The sequence below is a fragment of the Myzus persicae genome, unplaced genomic scaffold (genome assembly GCF_001856785.1).
Source record: "Myzus persicae strain clone G006 unplaced genomic scaffold, MPER_G0061.0, whole genome shotgun sequence".
In the NCBI taxonomy this organism is placed as follows: Eukaryota; Metazoa; Arthropoda; class Insecta; order Hemiptera; family Aphididae; genus Myzus; species Myzus persicae.
This window is the reverse complement of record NW_019103965.1, coordinates 172,803-194,468: the sequence shown is the minus strand read 5'-3', so window position 1 is coordinate 194,468 and position 21,666 is coordinate 172,803. Positions and strand designations below refer to the sequence as shown.

The following is a 21,666-nucleotide window of genomic DNA, read 5'->3' as shown; positions in this document are numbered from 1 at the left end:
GTAGTCAATACAAACAAAAAAATACTAAAAATACATACTATAAAATATTAAACATGATTTTAAAATCACTTTAGCATGTTCATTAAACTGTGAAAACATGAATTATACAAAATCAAATCGACTTATATTTTCGGCAGACTTATACTTGACACGAAGTGAATTAATGCTTAAATTATTTATCAATAATACGGAGGAAACATTTTGATTTTCACCAAAGTGATATTTTTATATTTCATTTTATATTATATATGTATTTAAGATTCTAAGCGGAGCGATGAATGTTTTACTGGTTTCCCACCAGTATTTTCCCAGTGAATCTAGTTAGTGCATTTGATAGGGAAAATTAAACATTTTCATTTTTCAGTAGTTTTCCAAAGCATTGAGGAAAAAAACATTAAGAAAAATAACAATATTCACCGATGTTTATGTTAGCATTTTAAAATACACTATACATTTTCCAAAATATTTTGACTCTTTTTAAGCAATTTATAGGCATAAGAAAATTTCGATTGTTATTATAGTTTTTTTTTAAATTATTGTTGATAAAAAATTTTTGATTTTAAAATTTTAATATTTTTCCGTTTGTACTGTATATTTGTAATTTAATACACATAATATAATTCGGGACCCAGCTAGTGTATTACTTAAAGGCTTAACAAGGTGATTAACTCAGTGCTAGGGAGTAGGGACCCAACTATAGTATGCACCGAAAAATGCAGAATCATGTTTCATTCTACATTAAACTAATCCTTATTTATAGACTACAATAACAAAACGTATTTTAATATAAACAATATCAACTTTAAGTTTTATTGTAAGTATAATTTAATATAACATAATTTTTTCATAATTTATTACACTTACCTATCTGTGCAAGTACTGGATCCCAATTTTCCATATCAGATTGTAACTAAAAAATAAAAGAATATATTTTCCATTAGGTATATACTATATAATATCATATAAATTATCATTAAAAACCCATCATGATAATAGTTTTAATAATTTTAATATTAATAATAACAACGAATACCTATGTATTGTAGTATACTTAAATTATAATTTACACTGTGGAAATTCTGAATCAAATTAAAAATAAACCTTTATCCTCGTGTTGAATCATCATCAGGATATATGTAAGCTCAGCTTTCAAAAAAATATGAGAAGTAAGTGAACACAATATAATTGTATTTCATTATAAAAAAAAACAAAGAAAATAAGAAAAAAACCAGGATAAGATTTTTATAATTAAAAACTGGTCCGTCACAAGTTGCCTTGGGAAATAAGTTTTTATGTTTAGATGACGATAGAATCTGAACGTCACTGTACGGCTAGGGGGTGTATTCCTTGAAATTATGTTACACACATTATCTGTGTTCGTGTGTGATCCGACACCAGCATACTTTCACCTATTAGCCATAACTTAAAAGTATATGAGCAAGGTTCTTTTTCTTTCACTAAAACAGGAATACAGGATGAAAATCTTCAGGATGTGTTTGTCTTTCTATTGTTTTATTCATCACCAATACTTATTTCAATTTCCTAATGCCCGTTTAGATTATTAATAGGTTAATAACAATTAAAAAACATGAATGATTTACTAAAGTCCGAATATTTGTTTAGTGCAATTTCTTTTTTTTTTGGTTATAAATTCGATTACTGCAACAATTTTTTTCACTTTTATTGAGAAATTCTACTTAAACAATTTTTTCTTTTAATTTTTACTGTCACTAAAATTAAAATATCATTTTCAAATGTTGAGTTCTAGTTTCACTGTGAACCTTAAGCTAATTGGAATATTTTGGATTATGAACACCTCCCGACCTCTTTAAATAGGTACAGTACCCGTTCATTAATATCATACTATAACTAATAATCATAGAATTACCGATCTATTACTAATATTGATCGAATAAAAATGCTGTTCATAATATAAAACACTGAAATGCAGCATATGTAAATTAAAGACCGATCAACATTCAACAGTCGTTCAGTTTTTGCATTTTTCATTAGTACAAGTTAAAATCTACTAAAACGTTAGCGAGACATTCAGCACAAGGAGCATCGTGTAGGCAACTAAATGTACACGTTGGTGTTAGAACATGAAATAATATTCCATCAGCTTGAAGGTGGCTCGGTCAGATAAGTATAAATCATGTTTTATAGTTAAATATGCATTTAAAAACAATTTTTTCTTTTGAATAAATCATCAATTTTATCTATCAGATAATGTATACATCTGACTAAATAATCATGTTTATCAATTGTTGTGACGTATTTTATATTATAATATGAGAAAAACAAATTAAACTGATTATTGTAAAGATCTACTTTTTTTTTGTTATGTTTTGAAGGGGTGTGTAAAATAATATGTATTAAATATAAGTTTATTATTATTTTCTTTTGTGCGTATTTATTAATGAATGAGATCATAAAAATATGCTGAGTATCCACTGTGGAATTTAATATTTTATAATGAACCTTAATTCATTGAAGTTAAAAATTAAATAGTAAATGAATGGAGGCATGCAGTAAACATAATGATACTACAATAAGCAAATGAGCGTAGGTTGTGATATATATAAGCATAAATTATTTAAATAGAATTCCAACGAGTCAAATACTAAATGAAAAAAAAGTAATTGCTAGCAATATTTAAAAAATAGTGTCGGACACTCGTCATACTTCATTCATCTCTACACATAACAATATAACATAGACACAATACAAATATACAATATAGTGATTTATCATAATGAATAAATGTGAAGACAATGATAAATCATCATTCATAACATTTTAAAAACGATCCCAATTATGACTAAACATTAGGTGGGTATAGATAGTAGGTACTAGACATTTGAAATAAATATTAGAACAATTAATATTATAATTTAATTTCTAGTTACGATGAACTTAATACTAAACGAAAATTGACTTACTTCTTTGATGACTTGGCTACATTTATCAGCTACTTTCAACAATTTTTCAAATATTAAGTCATATTCTTCAATAGACAATATGTCCATTCTACGCAACGGCTCCCCATATAGTTCTTTGGCGGATTTCAGACATGTAATATATGCTACCTCATCGTAAATGAATTTTTCAGTAAGACAATATCTTCCATCGTTTTCTAATAAAAATAAAATACATACTCTTAAACTCAATTATTCAATAATATTATATAATACAACATTTAAATTATAGTTATTACTTAATATACATTAATACTGACACTTGTCTATTCAAGATCTGATCTATTTCAGAAAATGTATATTCACTTCACCTCTAAGATTTTAGACTTACACGATTTGTTATTATTAACCTTACACACCATGTCTTTGCACAAGTGTGGTGTCCTGTAAGGATTAATTATTTTTATAATTTTACGTGGCTGTGCTTAGACATAATATTACATCCACAGAATACAGATTCACCACATTAAATTAGAGAGTTCAGCTGTGTTCTAAGCACACATTTAGATACTATATATTGATTAAATTCAAAAAATTATACTATACCGCCAAAATGAAACCAAATGATTGCAATAAAAATATTAATAATAATTATAGTATTACATGAATAGTACAGACTATAACTATTGACTTCGTAGACCAAAAAATCATATGTTTTAAGGTCGATAAAAGTTTATAAATATAAGTTACATTAATTATGGTTTTAAGTTCATACATTTCAATGCATACACTTTCATTCAATTTGTTAACTAATTAAGAATTACGATGACATAATATTGAAGTAAAAAAAAAATTAACTGAAAATAAATAATTATTTAAATATTCATCATATTCCATAGTTAAACAGCCGTCAAGTAGGTAACCGCTGAACTGTGCAGTAGGTAAAGTGTACCTCGTCATTCAGTAGGTCATTGTAATGGATGTGTTAATTTTTTATGATAAATCATTGTACTCAATGATAGACGATTCTGAGCTAAGACAGTCTAACTATTTGGTAACCACGGTGTCGGTTACCAAACAATTCTTTTAATAATAATATTAAAATTTTAACAAATGTTCAAATTATTTTTTTGTTTTTTTCTCAATTATTTTGTTAATTACTGAGAATTTTTAATTTGGCCCTCACAAAAATATCAACTAGATTAGTTGTGGATCTAGGGAAGAGGCCTCAGCCCCCCTTTCAGACCTTTTCAACAGTATCTTTTAACTTAAAATATATTATATTATAATTATTATAGGTACCTAATTAACATAAACGATTTCTAATCCAACCATAATAAAATCAATAACATTCCCTCAATATCTTAATAACCATTTCTTTCATATTTTTAGGAGCAGGTGATCTAGAACATAATAATGTACTATGTATATATAATATGGCTTTGAAGTAATTTTGCAGGAGCCTCTCCACCTTCTCCCCAAAAAAAAAAATTCAAATATCACTAGATTCAATTTGATACCAGAAAGTTCGCAGTTGATGATTACTGCATTTTTCCACTAAAAAAAAATCTTCCAACCCAAAACGCCGTCCTTTGTATATATTATAAATAGTAATAAACTACAAGATATTTTTCCTCTGAAAGGAAAATTGAGGAATCGTAGATATTATTTTACTAGGTATAGTGCAGTACAAAAATATCTAGTAGCATGATACATTTTGTTATGGATTTAATTAAATTTGTTTCTCTGCTTTCCTATGGCAAATAAACTAAGCAGTAAGGAAATCGGACTTGTAAAAATCGATTAGAAAACCGAAGTTTTACTCAGCCCAAAACATATAAATGTAAAAAAAAACCCACACATCATTGAAAATCAATACATTCGCCCTTCTCAGAATTTAAAATGAAATCAATAATCAATATCCATGATTAATTTTGTTTAGCTTTATTTGTATAAGTTATAAAATAGAATATCTATTTAAAATTATCATTATATTATACTGACTCATATGTAGTTAAAAATTCAATGAATGTCTATTTAATAAAATTCATCAATTTTAATGTATATTGTGTTAATTTTATGTTTATTAGGTATAAGGCATTGGTATTGTGTAGTATTCTTATACAATATTGAAATATTTTCTTCGTACGATGAAACTACGGGCGACTCATGTAGGCAACTCTTATAGCACGGACGTCAAACAAGTGAAATGATATAAACAAAGAAGGGCGAACGTACGTATACAACAATATTGTATTATTTACCGTGCTTTTGGTCTGAACTGAATTGGTCTTCTTGCACGATCACGATGTCTCCGACAAGAAAATCAATGGTGGAGTTTTCATCAATCTCAGCTAATGACCCGCCCAGATAATAACCAGGCTGTTCCAGGCTGAATTCGAATACCAAACCGGCCAGCAATTGCTTAATCGTCTGATCACTAGATCCCGTCATCTGAAACATATACGAGATAAACTATTTATAAAGTTGTACGTTTTCTTTACGTTGTATGTTAAACAGTTTAAATCGAAAATTAATTTTTAATAATTTAGTTATTAGAAACAACAAATGGCAGACAATACACGACAACTGATCCAACTGTTAAACATTGTCAACTCTAATCATCATCCAGAATAAGGTCAACGCTATGGATGTCAATACGTCCAATGCATACAAATATGAGACAAGCCAGTACCCCCAGACATAAATAAAAACGATCAAAAATGTTAAAACTAGGGAATGAGTCACTGCACAAATTGCAGATATTATATATATTATATTATATTATATTATAATTATTATTCTTAGTGTATAAATGATCTGTGCTCTTTATTGTAGTATCTAGTGATCAAAATTTAAAGAAATATTATTTATAAACTTAGTCACGATAATTAGTGTCCGTAGAACGTTGTACGTGGACAATTTGTACAAAAATATAATTTGCTGGTGTTTACTATACTATGGTTTTTTTGTAGGTACTATCAAAACAATCTGTTACATATGTTATTGTAACTCTTTAAGTGATCTTTATAAAAATGAAAGTGTCAAATTTAATTTCACGGTTTACTATTAATTTTAGTAATCCCGTGCTCGTTAACCGTGAAATAATCATATAGCTGTGCACTCGTTATATCATACGGTGATTGTCTTGTTTGTTAAAATAAAATAGATGGACCTCAGTAAGTTGGCAGCTGGGTGACGCCTGTGCAGTGCCAAAACATTATTTTAATATTTAATTGTTAGGTCAACAAACAGCATACAAGTCTGACGACGTAACGAAATAAACGATATCACAGTAAATCTATTTTATGGAAATAAAACTCAAGCCAGAGGGCTTTTTAATCAAAATTCAAACTTGGACATTTACGAATGCGAATCGGTGGCGGCAATGACGCAGTACCTACCATTTAAAATACGTAGGTATTATTGCATAGCAAATAATATATTATATAACTGTATATAGTATGCACGCTTCAAGTGCAAAAGGATATTTTGAGAGAAATCCACGCATGCATGACCGTCGGTCCCTCCCTAATGTGGCCAGACGATGTAGCAAATAATAATTATGATGTAAAAAAAAAAAGCGTGTCAAACATTACAGCGGCCGAGCTGACGTGTTTGTGACGTGCAGCCTGCAGGATAAGCCACGAGCCAACGTAAAAAATATATATTTCGTTTGTTTTCAAATTTCCTAGAACTGCGGTCGCCCATTGAATTCGCAACTAATTCGCCGAACATTTGCACAGTTTGAGATTATTATTTTTCGCAAACGCTGGCGGTGTTTCGGCTATGATTCGACTCGTCCGCGAGCGCGCGCATAACGCGACGCACTCGATGGCGCAGCGTCATAATAACTCATAATATAATATTATTAAACGCCGGCCGTGAAACGCTAACGATCGTACGCCATTAATCGAATTATCATAATATTATAATGACGTTTCCCCCGTGTGCGTGTGTATTCATGTGTGTGCGCTTGTATATAATATACTATATAGATTATACCACCGCCGTCGTCGTACATGCGTGCGCCTAATAATAATATAATAATATATTATAAACGGTTCGGCGCGGAATCGAAAAAAAATTACACCCGCCGTGTAACGGTTGTCTGTGACCTTGCGTAAGGCCGTGGGTGAAATTTTCACACACGCGGCCAATAATAAAAATCGTATTACTGCATTTAAGGTCGTAAACTAGAGATCGCGTACAGTAGGTAATCGCAGCCTCCGGGCACGCGCAAACTACGAGCATCGCCGACGACGACCGGCCGAGGCAGAAGCAGATCGCCGACCGTAAACCGTTACGTCGTGGAGACGTTTATTTCTTACGTATTAAATTGTATTTATTATTTATACGCGTATAATATGTACTCGAAAAAACCCGTTTCGCGCAAACCGGGAAGATAACTCGGCGCATGTTATCGTCTACGCGAAAAATGAAAATACGCAGTGCCGAACAGAATAATATGCGCAGAGGTGCCCGTAGGCAGGTAGTAAAACAATATTTTGGTGGCCCGCAGCAGTCGAGCAAACGAAGAAAACTTTTCCGTACCTCAAGCTCCCCCGGAAAGGTTTCCTCGGAATCGTGTGATACTGCAGTGTAACGCCATGCATTATATAATATGCGTTTAACGGTAGATGGTACCTCACGTTGTAAACTTGTGACCGTACGATGGCCGTATGCCGTAAAAAATTATAATCTCTATTATAGTTACAGACTAAAGGCCGATGAAAATAAAATATAATCTCATCTAGTCGACAGACACGACAATTGAAAATAATAAAAGATCCATTGGCATAATAATATAGTATCGTCGTCGTCTTGTCTATGGCGTGTTTCTTTTCGATCGTACGTCAACTGATTTATGTGTATTATAGAACACGAGTACAAAATACAGTTTCTCCGAGATGTTCACCAATGTGAAATTTTAAACTGGATCGTCAAAACAAACTTCCTGGAAACCCGCTCGCAGAGATTTAAAAAAATATGTGATCGCGACGATTAATGGGTGTAGTTGTTTTTCAAACATCATGTCGAAACTGTTGGTCAATAGGCATATGGGATAATACTACGTATTGCTGACTACTGTTGGTAAAAATCAATATTCGTGTGTTGGACAGAGTAAAACACTGAAGATACCTATTATTAAGGTCACTGTGCAATATCAATAAACGATACTAATTCATTGATATTATTGGCGGTATGAAACTCAAATGGAAACTTAAACGCTTAGAGTTTGTTGTGTAATGATTTATACAATCGATTCTGCATATCATTTTCAATCTTTTAGCTGCAGTAAACAATATATTTAGAATTTCGATTTGCAATTATTCAACAATTGCTACGATTGCACAATAAAATAACTTACACCATACCTCCAACTTGGACAGATGTGTGTCATTAAGTTGTTGGGTGTTATTATCATAATGGCCTATCGTCTACCACCGGTATACCAAATTGCACATTAATCGAAAGTAGCGACTAAAATTATTTATTATAAATATCGTAACTGTTATAATATTATATGTTTACGGGACACCAATTTTTGTTGAATTAATTTTTAGAAATGTTCAGCACAATATATCATTATAAATGTTAATTTTTAGGATTTGAAGGTACTGAGGTACTCAATTTTTTTTTTGAACTTATAATATAATATACTACATAATAATAATAAAAAAAAATGTAATAATTCAAATGGTGTAATCGAAAATACTTATAATTGTATCGGCTTCAGAATTGAATGTATACAACAACAAAAAAATTAGTTTTCACGCATAATTTCACTTGCATTTTGCCAAGTATTATCCAAACACAATTAAAAAATTAAAAACAAATGTACTGGTTTAAATGACTTTATATACTACAAAAAGTGATATTGTAAATTTAAGCATGGAATTCTATGGATCGGGTTTAGCAGTATTAAATATTTATACTTCTTAGAACGAATGGAAATAGCATTTTTTTAAAGATAACACTTTGAAATAATTGTGGTCGATGAAAGAATATATTTACAGTTACGTCTATTGTTATTGACGATTGTTTTGAAGAGATTAAATCTGATGAATTCGAATACATACTTTATTAAAATAAAATAAACGTTTAGTAAAATATTTTTCTTTGAAATATTCTTTTGAACGAGGGTTCCTAAAATTAAAATATAAAACAATTTAAAAATTAAAAGTAAAAAACCTTTCGACAAAATATAGCTATTGCCTATCTTTTAACTTTCTTTCCAATTAATATATACCTACACGGCTACATACACATTACACATTTATAATTCAACGAAACATGCAATTATTTCTGTGAAAGAATATAATATAATACTTGCACTTCCGGAATACCGCAATTCAGTGTAGATAATAATGGACGATTTCGAATAGACACGGTATTTAATCAACTCCGTAATCCGTAGTTACTCATTTTATCGGACTACAAGAGATATATTATCTAAGTAAACGTATTAAAAAATTATCGAATCAAAGATAACGGGAATATTATTCATAAAATTATTTACACCATGAAACACAGAGAGTTACCTTCGACCTCCCATACTGTATAAAATATTATATTGTGTTAGGTACACAATATATTTTTAAAAATCAATTACCTTGCGATTCACAAATAAACTGTTATGCGTACAATGCACTATGATCATATAATAAACAGTCATCGGTAGAGGTAGGTTATAGGTACATTACACATCCAACAATATCTAATATAAATATCCACATGATTATTGCACACCTGTGAGATTAATTTTATAAACAGTTTTATAATGCAATAAATTGTTCATCAGTGCCTACATAGTATCATCATGAACTTAGGTGTACCTCATGTTTTTCTTCCATTTATTTAATACTATATTACCATTTTAAGAAAATGAAATTTAAAATGTTAAGACAAATACTTTCTAAGTACTGTTCTGTCACAAAAATGAAAAAAAATCTAACAAAAAAGAACGAAAATTTATCAGTTAAAAAATATAGGTATTCCCCAACTCTTTCACAGGTTAAGTATATGTATTTACTTATTATTTTTCTAATAATTCGTCCAATGATGATATAATATGATTGCAAAATTTGTTGTTATAAGAAATAATTCAATTATGTTTATATTTATATTTAATATGGGATAAACCCTTTTGAACATATATGACACATTACATATTTTTACATTATACATTTTTTAAATTGATTGAGTAATAATTTTTAAACTATGATTTTAAATAAAAAGTCTTTGTTGTATCGGCAATTAATTTCTGTGTACAGAATACTACCACAGATAGATTCATAATTTACATGAAATATACGATTTATTTTTATAGTGTTCGAACGAAATAGTCTAGGTAGGTACTAGGTATATATACTAATAATAATTAATATAATTACATACACCAAAATTCATAATAGATAACATATACAGATATATATAGACAAAATATAATATATATGCCAGAATTATATATAGAAATCGTATTGATCTTTCAAAGTATACAGAGTGCACCAAGAATGTTCACCCCAATTTTCTTTTTATAATGAAGTTATTCGAATTCTTATTCTTGAAAAATTTTAAGTAAAAGTACTTAAGAATTATAAATTTTCAATTATTAAAATTTGTACACCATTCAAAGAGTATCCTTTGGAGAATCCTACATCTTTTTTCAAAGGAGAATCATTCTTCATCCAATAAGTTGTTAACTTCAAATGTCTATAATAAAGAAAAATGTCCGAACAACAATTTCGTGAGCTATTTATTCTTTATACTTAAATATCATATTTTATAAACCTAAGACTAGAAGAAATAGATTTTAGGTTTCCCCTAATTTTTTTTTCATGTTATGTTCACTACCCTTACAAGTACCAGCTAGATCCAATATGCTACTATGAACTGCAAAAGTTGAAAATCGAAGCATTTGTACTGCTCTGTAACCGTAAAACGACGACAGATAAAAAGCACCCATTGTAAAAACAATATAATAGGCATAGCTCTGCTCAGAATCTAAAATCGGAATTTTAAAAAAATCATTATTAAAGGAAAATATGGCATGAGCAATGAGCACGATTGATGGATCACTCTGTATATTTTGACTCTACTAAAATCAAGGACGAATGTTGTTGTAATGTGATGTGATCCTTTATAAAAATTAGGAATTTAAATTAATTAATTTCAATATATAAAAATCTCAAAACACGCAATCATCTGTGCGGACTGTGCGGGGAGGGGGCGTAGATACAGCGCTCATATCTGACGTTAGGTTATCCGGGTCTCCGGGATACTTGATTTCGGTTCGGGGGGTCTATTCATCTACAATCATCCGTATTAACCTACGGCATCCATATCATACACATAAAATATAAGCCCAACACAGATAAAGCAAACGGAGATCGTAAAGAGCTAGTAAAGATAATTTTTTTTTTAAAATACAGCTCTCGAAAAATATTTTTAATGTTTTCGTGTATAATATTATATTACGTGTATGTGGTGCAATCACAATATCTTGGCGTTAAGTAAGTAAAAAAAAAAACAGTTTTTTACTGGAATAGAACGAATTAGATATTATACTATATGGGTAATGTACACGTCCATATAATGCGAACACATCTGTTGGATAATTAGGACAGGAGAGCTTGTGATGATTATATCATCTAACGGTGTTAGTGATTACCGCGTCAGTGTTTGACGTGAAGAATAATATTATAGAATCGTGGGTTGAAATCCCATATACCGGCCGCATTTGCACACTCTGACTGACCTACACGCAGGGTTGGTCAGTGTCAGATTTAACGGTCGTTTGGCCAAGAAATTCCAGCTGGGTCGCACCTATATTTTGTTCCGGGGCCCATACCTAAATTATAGCGCAAAGGTTATATTCTGCACTTCTAATGTGTTTGCCGACTATCCATGCATTCAATGTTAAATTCACACTCTGCAGGGGTGGACCGTGTCCGTGTCAGTTCCTCTGAGATGATGCCTAATAATTGAGTTATGACGCGTGTTCGGGTAAAATTATAAATACATTTATACACATATATGATTTTATGTAGATAAAGTATAAGAGAACACCTTTAAAAGAACAGTTTTAAATTTCACCAAATGAATGCGCAATAATATAATAATATATATTAGGTAAATGAATCATAAAATGAATGGTCTTTGGAGTACAACTACAGTACTTAATATTATTATATTGTTTACTTCAACACAGAGATATATTATATGATATGTAATAAATATAGTAAGACACAAAATGTATTTTAGAAAGCGTAAAATGCATAAAACTAAACATGAAAAATGTCAATAAAAAATTAAACGAATGAGTTCATACTTCGAGAACTAAACTTAGGCCAACTTCTTGTTGACTAACACGAAAATATAAAGGTGAAATTTGGTGATCGGACATTTATCACACGTTTGAATAATTGAATATAAGATATGGACAAAATGAGTATCGGCTCGCATCTCTAGTATAACTTTCCATTAAATTCGCAGATATTAATTGCGTGTCGAGTGTTCTGAACCTGCTAATAGTCACTGACCGGTTGGCGAAATAAACAAACCATAATATTAACGTATGAAATGCATACATCGTTTATTACCAGCCGAATATTTACCGGCTTTAATCTAAATGACGGCATTCTATTTTGAATTTTAAGTACAGCGAATAATTTCCGATAAACAAAAAAAAACATAAAACATACCTGATTAAAACATATACCTACGTATTTCATAGCATTATACAGCGCTGTTACCGAATGATACGCCTTTGCTAAATCACGGCATATCGTCAGCCATCATGTAATATATGTAATAGAAAAATCACTCGGTCATACAGGCCGCGATGAAATCCGTCGGAACCTATTATTTGTACGTTATAGTGCAGCATACCCGAGAAGAGAAACAAAATTAAAAATCAATTCTCCGGGGTGTACGTCACACGGGACCATGGACAGCAACCATTTGACGTATTTCTACGAGTACCGCCGTGCCCGCAGTCTTTCGGTCGTCGTTATAATAATAAATATAAAAAATATTATATATTTATAATAGTATAACACTGGTCTGTGACAGTTTTGGGCGTGTATAATGATGTGCGAGTTCGAACATCCAATGCCACGGTCGCCGTGTCCGCCCCCCTGAGTCGGTGCTCCCCGGCCGAGGCGCAAAACAAATCATTGCAGAGCGGAGGTCGCGGAGTAAAAATAATAATATTAAAAGCTATAAAACGCCGATGGACTCTCCCGGAATAATAATATTACAATCGCGTACTATATATCGCCTGTATAGGTATACCTTGCGATGGAGGAGGAGGCGGCGGCGGCGGCAACTGTCGGCGTGCGAAGTGATTACGGCCGAGACTATAGACGGCTGGGCTGGCGCCTATTACAGTATTACGTGCGACTGAACGAAATATGTGGTTGAGTTTTTCGGGTGTCGTGCGAACATCAAATCGTACTTAACAAAAAATATACCTATACGATATTATAACGTATAGTGCCCATTATCGTGGTATTTCATCAAGGTCAATAATACTTGGTTTATACAGGGTGTTGGTTTTGATACTACGAAGAATTGGCCAGAAAACGATTTGTTTTTTGTATTATTCAACAGTTTGTTATACTTATGAAGCTCCCGGGAGCTATCGTCGTCGTATCATAATATTATAGCGGCTGATTGCTCAATCTCACATGTCTTGCATTAAATATAAATAATACGAAATGTAATTTTCATGTTCGAGTTGATTGTCTCATAATACTGTGTTACATTATATTTGTTTACGCTGTAAATGTGATCAACTATTATATCAGATGAAGACCGATCGACGATATTTCAAGTATAAGTATAATTTATATTATGTTGCGTGTGGCTTTGATGTATATAATGATACATCAAGTTTAAAAAGCTATTTTATTAAACGGAATCCAATACGATCTAAAGCTGTTCGGCGAAAAAAAATTGTACTCCTTTAACAGTCCAAGTGGGGATACTGCGTGGCTAATGTTAATGAGACCACCCTGTGTTACATTATGGAATCCATTATTATGGAGGTAGGCGCGTCGGCGGCTTTTTGATGATTTTTTTTAATACCTAACAAATTGTCTACAAGAACAAATCTGTCGGCTAACTGTTCGAATATTCAAAACACGTAAACAAAATATTATAATAAATATAATAATTATACACCGCAGGATAAATTCTATAGGAATGGGAAACATTACAGGTCCCGTGTACCTATACTGTATGTATTATATAGTGGTAGGATCCCCCTCGCGAAGTCAAACGCTATAGTTTACATTTTCTTTACACTGCATAGACAAAGAAACCATCAGGGACAATCATCCCTTTTTATCCGTTAATAATACGTTTGTTTAGATTTTGTTACACCATTTGAGGAGTGTTCTTTAGTCATACTAACTTATTTTTTTTTTCGAATTCGAACTTTTTTTACTGTAAATTGATAAGCAGTTGATTTCATTTTGAAAACGTTTAACATCTAAATTAAAATTAGAATGAAATGTTTCTGGATTACTTGTAATATTGTAACTAATACTTTGTGTAGATACTACTTCTAAATAATGTTTTTACATTTGCATAAAATATAAAACAGATGTAATATTTAATCAGCTAGTAGTTTTAAAATCAGCATGGCCCCAAAATCTTTAAGAATAATGCTGTGGGCTATTATTACCTTGATGAGAAGGTGTATCAGCATCTACCTTCTTCTAAGGATATATTATGATTTGTTTGTACTACGGTAATTAATTAATTTTCCACTAAAGAAGAATGATATGTTGAAACAATTTTTAACAAAAATATTGTGAATGCGTATTGTATTATTCATTTCTATTATTGTATTATTGTTATTCACTGATAACTCACAATAACAATACTGTGAACCATAGAACAGTATAAATTGTAAGTCCAGCAATATACAAGCTCTTAAAATTAGTTTAGTTATTTTGAAAATTATAAAACATTTCAGGTTAAATAACCTTGAAAATAATTTTAAAACTTTCTTGGTTTTTAAGGACTTTATCAACATTTTAACTTATACCACTTAAAAAAAAATGTTTTGATATTTTTGAACTGCTGTACAACTACTTACAAAGAATGTTGTATTACATTTCCAAACTTTTATACTTGAAAATATCATCATAATATTGTGTACCATTATGCAAATATTATCATAATATATAACATTATTTGAACATTTATAATCTCTAATACAGCACTAAAAAATCATGAATATTTTGAATATTATATCATGTCTATAAAATGTTAATATAAATATTTGGTAAAAAATAAAAATGTCAAGTCTCTATTGAGTCATCTATTTATTTTTAAATTACCACAAAAAAACAAAATTGATATCGTCAAAATCTTGCTTCGGGTAAATAATACTGTAATTTTGTGTGATATTTCAATATTAGGTATTGGGTATTTTTACTCTTGGCTACAGCGTACTAACTACATCCAATGTTATATCAGAACCCACATTCGACTTAAAGATTAAATCATATTTACAGCTCTTAGAGGGGGAGGGAGAACACACGTAAAACCAATACTACATTTATCGTTCCGCTCAGAATATGAAATGGTCATGTCTGATACTCTGATGAATCATTCTGCAATATACACGCAGTGGACTTGTGTATTTATTATTTTTTAATTCGATTATAACTCAGTAAGAAAACAATGTGTGTACAATTATCTCATTCTACTATATGCCATATTCCATAGATGTTAAAATAAGTGTTACATATTTGATGTTTGAACAATTTATACAATTTTTTAATATAATAATTATATAATTTTTTTTTAAACACCATTGGTTAGTGTCTTGATTATGAACAAAAAACCAGTACATTAATATACGTATGTATGATAATGGTAAATGCCACATGGCTATACCCAAGAATGAATGGAGTATGCGGGATATCATTATAATTATAAAAATAAAAAAACATATTTATTTAATACTACAATTTAAATATATAAAGTTCTATATAATGCATGTTTTATTTCAAGTTTTGTGGTTAAAATAAACGATTATGAAACCAAAGATACAATTTCTATTACATAACATACAATCTATACTCTGTAGTATAAATAAATGTTATACGATACAAAAAACTAAATCAGTGTATTTAAGTATGTGTAGTGGTCGTGTAGAAATCAATCGATATTTTTTTATAGGCATATCAATAGTTTAATGTTAATAATTATTTCTTATTAAGTCCACCATTTTGTCATTTTACTAAAATAATAATAATAATAATATAATTCATAGGACACTCTAGAAGTTCAAAACACATATAAACTATGATGCACTAAATATACTGTTTTTTATTGTTTAAACGTTTACTACGAAATAACTTTAAAAAAATAATAGTTATAACAAAATAACTATATTACTTTTAAATATATGTATTCATAACTTTTTATTTTCCCTGAATGTATTAAAAATTAAAGAATACATTTGGCCGATTATAAGCTATATAACCTAAACTAACCTTCTCTAAAGTCATGCCACAGTAATAATAAAAAATATGTTATAAATATTATATACGTGCTTGAAGAGTGCCCCACTATGTTGAGATAACTACACAAAACTTGTACCAATGTTTTATACTCTATTTATGCTGAACATAAATATAAAATTATAAAATTAAAACCTACCTAGTTAGATCGTATCTACACATTAAGTATTTAAAGTTTAGATGAACGCAATGGAGTGACATAAGGATAATATCGCAACATTCTTGTCTGTGATTCCACCAATTAAGACTTTAAATGCTTATAAGTTATAACTAATTAGTCCCGAGTTCAACATTTGAATTTTTGCATTGAAATTTTCAAAGAAATATTTTCTTTTGGAACATAAAATTAAAAATGTACGCAATGGCCAGTGGTAGTCCATCAAAAATAAAAATAAAAATTGAGACAGTTTAAGTGTAACTGTTAGAATAATCCCTCTGTATAAACATTTACAAATCTTATGTAAGATTTATGATTATGGTGAATTTTAAATTTATAAAATATTTTACATAACAATTTGTCTCACAAATTAAATTTTATAAATATTTTAATAGATTTTTATTAGAAACATTGATTAAACACGTAAGTCTGACAGTGAGCCTATGTGCGTAAAAACAAGTATTTCACATTATCATCGTATTGGAACAAGATGGAAATGAACTATGTTTAAGTCAAAGGTAAAGTCTTTAAAATGTAATGGATGTAATAGTTTAAGTGCCTACAGAGAAATTATCGCCAACTATATAACTTATACACCACGTAGGTTGCTGTTATATTTTCAGTGACAGCGAAATGTAGGTATAATAATATTATAGTAAAACTGGAAACTTCCTACCGACTTTTATAATTCCAAACGGCTCTCTCCGCATATTGCCTTGGGCAGTTATTTTTGTTCCACAAAATATATTAAAATGTTACATTGTTTACACGCTTTTATTAATACGTGTTTCAAACCTTAAAGAATTAATTGAATTCGTATTAAAAATACGAATTATATGATTGTGGTATTTTTTAAATAATGAATGTAATAAATCATAATCATATTGGTGTAATTTTCAGGGCGTTCTTAGAGTTATCTTTGTAGCAGTGTCTCTGCAATTTAAAGTACTAAAGTAGTTTAGGACGTCTTTAATATCTGACACTTTAATGGCGTAGTGATGTCGAGACCTAACTACATTACTCGTAGATAAGTACATATGGTTATCTAGTTCAGTTATCACCACAGTTTAGTGACTATCACCTATACCTACTATACCTAGGTACAAACGCACTCTTCTATCGTCTGCAAAAGCCATGGATTAATAACATTATAAACGGTAAAATATGGCAGGCACAAAATAGGAAATTTACTTAATAATAATGTCCATGATAATAACTAATTTTATAATACGCAATATCATATGATCATATCGCTCAATTTTTCTAAGCAGAGGACGCACTTAACTATGACAATATACAAACAATTATAAAATAAAAAGCAAATAGTAATAGGCACCCTTAAGTCTATATTATTGTGTCAGTCAAAAGTTAAACATGCCTTTAAAAAAAAAACCTTAAAACATAATATTAATAAATGGTACTCCACAATATAAGATTAGATTAGTGAAATTGTGATTGTCTAATTTAAATACTCGACGAAGTAAGTACAAAATATAATACATCTTAAACGTTTTTTTTCAATGAAATATTATCAAAAATTATTATATTTCAATCAATCTTGAACATTTATATGGTAATGAAAAATAATTCTTATTTATTTGATAAGTAATTTTTGAAACTAACGTTAAGTCACGAATGTTGATAGAAAATACTAGAAATCTGTAATTAAATTTCGACAATTTCTAGATAATCTGGTGGAAATTATTTTAATACTTTCATTGGTTTACAATTGGAAATTATAAATAAGAAATGAAAAATTTTAATTTAATTTTTGATATTTAAAAGTGACACGGTTTTCGCTCTTAAACCGAATCCTATGAAATATTGATTTTTTAACAAGCAGTATTAAGCATGTGAAAATATTATGTTTTGACTTCGTAATAGTTAAATTACAAGAACCATAGCTTTTGGGACTTGTATTGACTTCATAAATAGTACCAATAAAAATATATTGATTGTGATTGTTTCAATATGTAGACTGCAGGTACACTGTTTATACTTTATACGTATAAGGTATAATGTACATTTATAAAATATGATAATGAATCTGTTTTAAACACGTACATTTTTTCTCGTACGATTGTAGCCCACAGAAATATTGGATCTGCTTTATCATATAAGTTATAAGTATATAACATATATTGACGAGTTTACAGTGTTGTGTCTTAATATCGATTTTTAGATGAGTTATTAGAGATGTTATTTCCACTATAACATCATATTATAATTGTTAATTATAACAATCGCTCCATTAGTCATTACCTGCGGCGATGACGATCGTCCCACCGTTTTATTGCAAACAATACCGATGTACATTATAATATGGCACGTCATATTGTTATTGTTATTATTACAACTGTCAGTCGCTGGTGTTACAATAACGAACCGTCTCGTCAGAAGGATTCGTGTGTGAGCGTATAGTACCTAGTTATATAGTTGGTATATGGTTGGTACTTTGTACCTTCTATAATAGTACTATGTGCAACGTTTTGCTTGGAGACGTGGTGGCGCCAGGCAGCCAAGCCGGTTGCATAATCCGCCTATATAATGACAACATAATATATGCATATAAAAATGTCATAGTATATCGGTTGTACATTAAATCACTATAAAGTAATAACGAACAGACACGTAGGAAAGTGTGTAGGTGTTATAGGTGTAGTAGCACCCCCTCCCCTACCAGTGTTAACAAGGAAGTGGCGAACAGCTGTTACAATTCCCCCCTCCCGAGATTCTCTAGGGAATTGGGTTGTCTATCTTGGAAAATTCTATATTTCTATGTGCACTCTAAATGCTTCATTTTACACCTGACAATTATGAATACGCCAGTGCAATATAGAGGGAAAATGATAATAATTATGATAATAGGAAAAATACCACCAAATCCTCCATATATATGAAATAATTCATAAGTTAAGACTAATAGCTTAAATCGAAGTTTACTAGGTCACAGATGGTGTAAAAAAGTAGATCTTAATACTTTGTTGTCTCATTGATTACAAATAGAAGCAATTTTTAATTGTTTATGTTTACATAAGTTAGTTCTTAAATTTTAAAAGTTTTTTGTTTTTGTCTAATTTTTCTGAGGTAAATTATTTGTGTATACAATATTTTAAAGTCCAACTGTGTAGTATGATAAGAAAAATAATAAATAAATAAATACTATTCTATCATATAACACAAAAACACTACAGTAACCGATGCGCCAGAGAGTTCCATTCTTCGCCATACTTGATGACGACCGTTTGGACTGATAAAAAAAAAAAATAATTTCCTCTCACCGATGATACAGTCTTCATAGGTACTCGCAACACTGTGCAATATATTAAGCGAGCGCCATCCTCAGGTGTAAAATGTCTATATTTTTAAATACATTTTTATACTGAGTTATTCTTCTGACAGCTGTAAGCACTTGTAATCTCAAAAAGTATTAATTCGTTTTTTTTTTTTATAGATTCTTATAATGATAATTTTTTAACACGAAAATCTGTAACTCGTTTATAAAAAGTTAATATTTGTTCAGATAATGCGTGTGAAGTGTTACAATAATCATTTATTATCCTGTATAGTCGGTAGAACTATTGTATAAAGTAGTTACGTCCTGATTACCTACGTAAGTCTTCAGTTTTCCTGATACAACCGCGGCGGCGGTGGGAAACATGAACGGGAAGAAAACGCAAGAGACACAAGAATCATGCTGTAACGTTTCGTATAAAATTCTTGTACAAATATATTAGGTATATCGTACACGCATGTTATTATGTCATATTATTAAAGTCTCATAGGTATAATGCTTAACTCTTAATGCGACCTGCGCAATATATCATAATTTAGTATTTATAACAGCACAGGCTAGCATATGTTATGGTTTTTATTTTTTAGAGGGGTGTGAAGTGTTTAATAAGAAATGTACGTCCACAATGTCATGTGATTCATTATAATATTATCTCATGAGCGTATAACCCATAAGTGGTTGTTGGGCAGGTCTGCATTCTGAGCACTTTCATTAACGAAAATTTCTTTCGACTGGTACAAATGTCAACATAACATAGTATTGTGTTACCTACTTTGTAGTTAATACTTGTCTCTGTACCGCTGCCAAGTTTATTTTGTGAAATGAGTAGGTACTTTGCATGTCTGGTCGATATTTTAGATCATCAGATTCGTTTGAGGTGGACTTGATGGTACCATTTGTTCATTTCTAATGACCAAAAAATGGAAAAATTTTCATTGAATTCGACTTCAACTCACCATTCTGACGAAATCATTATGCACTTCAATACAACTATTGTACATTATCAAAGATTTTCAACACAATACTAATATCAGGAGCTCTGCAAAATATGTTCTCTCAATTGCAATAAGCCCTATTTATATTTTAAGCAAACGCCTAGATACATGGAAATCAAAAAAAAAAATTATTTAAATAGATTTTATGCTAATAAATTATGCTTTAATGTACAACATAAATTATTTATGTCAATCGTATTTGGACACGTAAGTATGACCAAATATTTATTGTAAAATGTACAATATTTATGTAAATGAGATATGTGTTAGGGGTGCTTCTACAGATCTATAATAACTAATAAGCAATATTTTTATTTTCCATTGTCCCGTATAGGATCTATATAAATGACTGATAATTAATAAATAACCAATAATAATAGTAGGTATAGACGATAACAACACATCACTTAGTAGGATAGTGTGCATATACCGCATGCTATATAACTATAAGTATTTGTGTACCATGTATATATAATATATATATACCTACATTATAATATACATATACGTATACGTGTGCGTTTAAACAGCTATATTATGATGCCTATACCAGTTGTTGAGATACATAATATTATGCAAAGAAGAGGGGAGGTTACTGTAATGTTATGTGCATATGTGCGCACTGATGGCGAGTCTCACAAGGCTTTCACTTCGTTTTTCTGTTAATTTACTCGGGTGATTTATACACCGACGAAGAAAGAAAGCAATTTATGGCAGCGGGTCCTTTAATACAGTATTAAGTATTTACCCTATA

At 30.2% G+C, this 21,666-nt stretch overlaps 1 protein-coding gene across 1 annotated transcript in view; it reads right to left on the bottom strand.

Moving 5' to 3' along the window:
- Positions 1-608: 608 nt before the first annotated feature.
- Positions 609-21,666, bottom strand: part of LOC111036988 — a 43,019-nt gene continuing 21,961 nt past the window's right edge. Inside the window, exons 2-4 of the mRNA XM_022319329.1 lie at positions 5,183-5,372; positions 2,943-3,136; positions 609-910 (exon numbers count right to left, since the gene is read on the bottom strand). Of these exons, the coding sequence (XP_022175021.1) occupies positions 845-910; positions 2,943-3,136; positions 5,183-5,372 (450 nt within the window). The 3' untranslated portion in view covers positions 609-844. The remainder of the gene's footprint in view (positions 911-2,942; positions 3,137-5,182; positions 5,373-21,666) is intronic.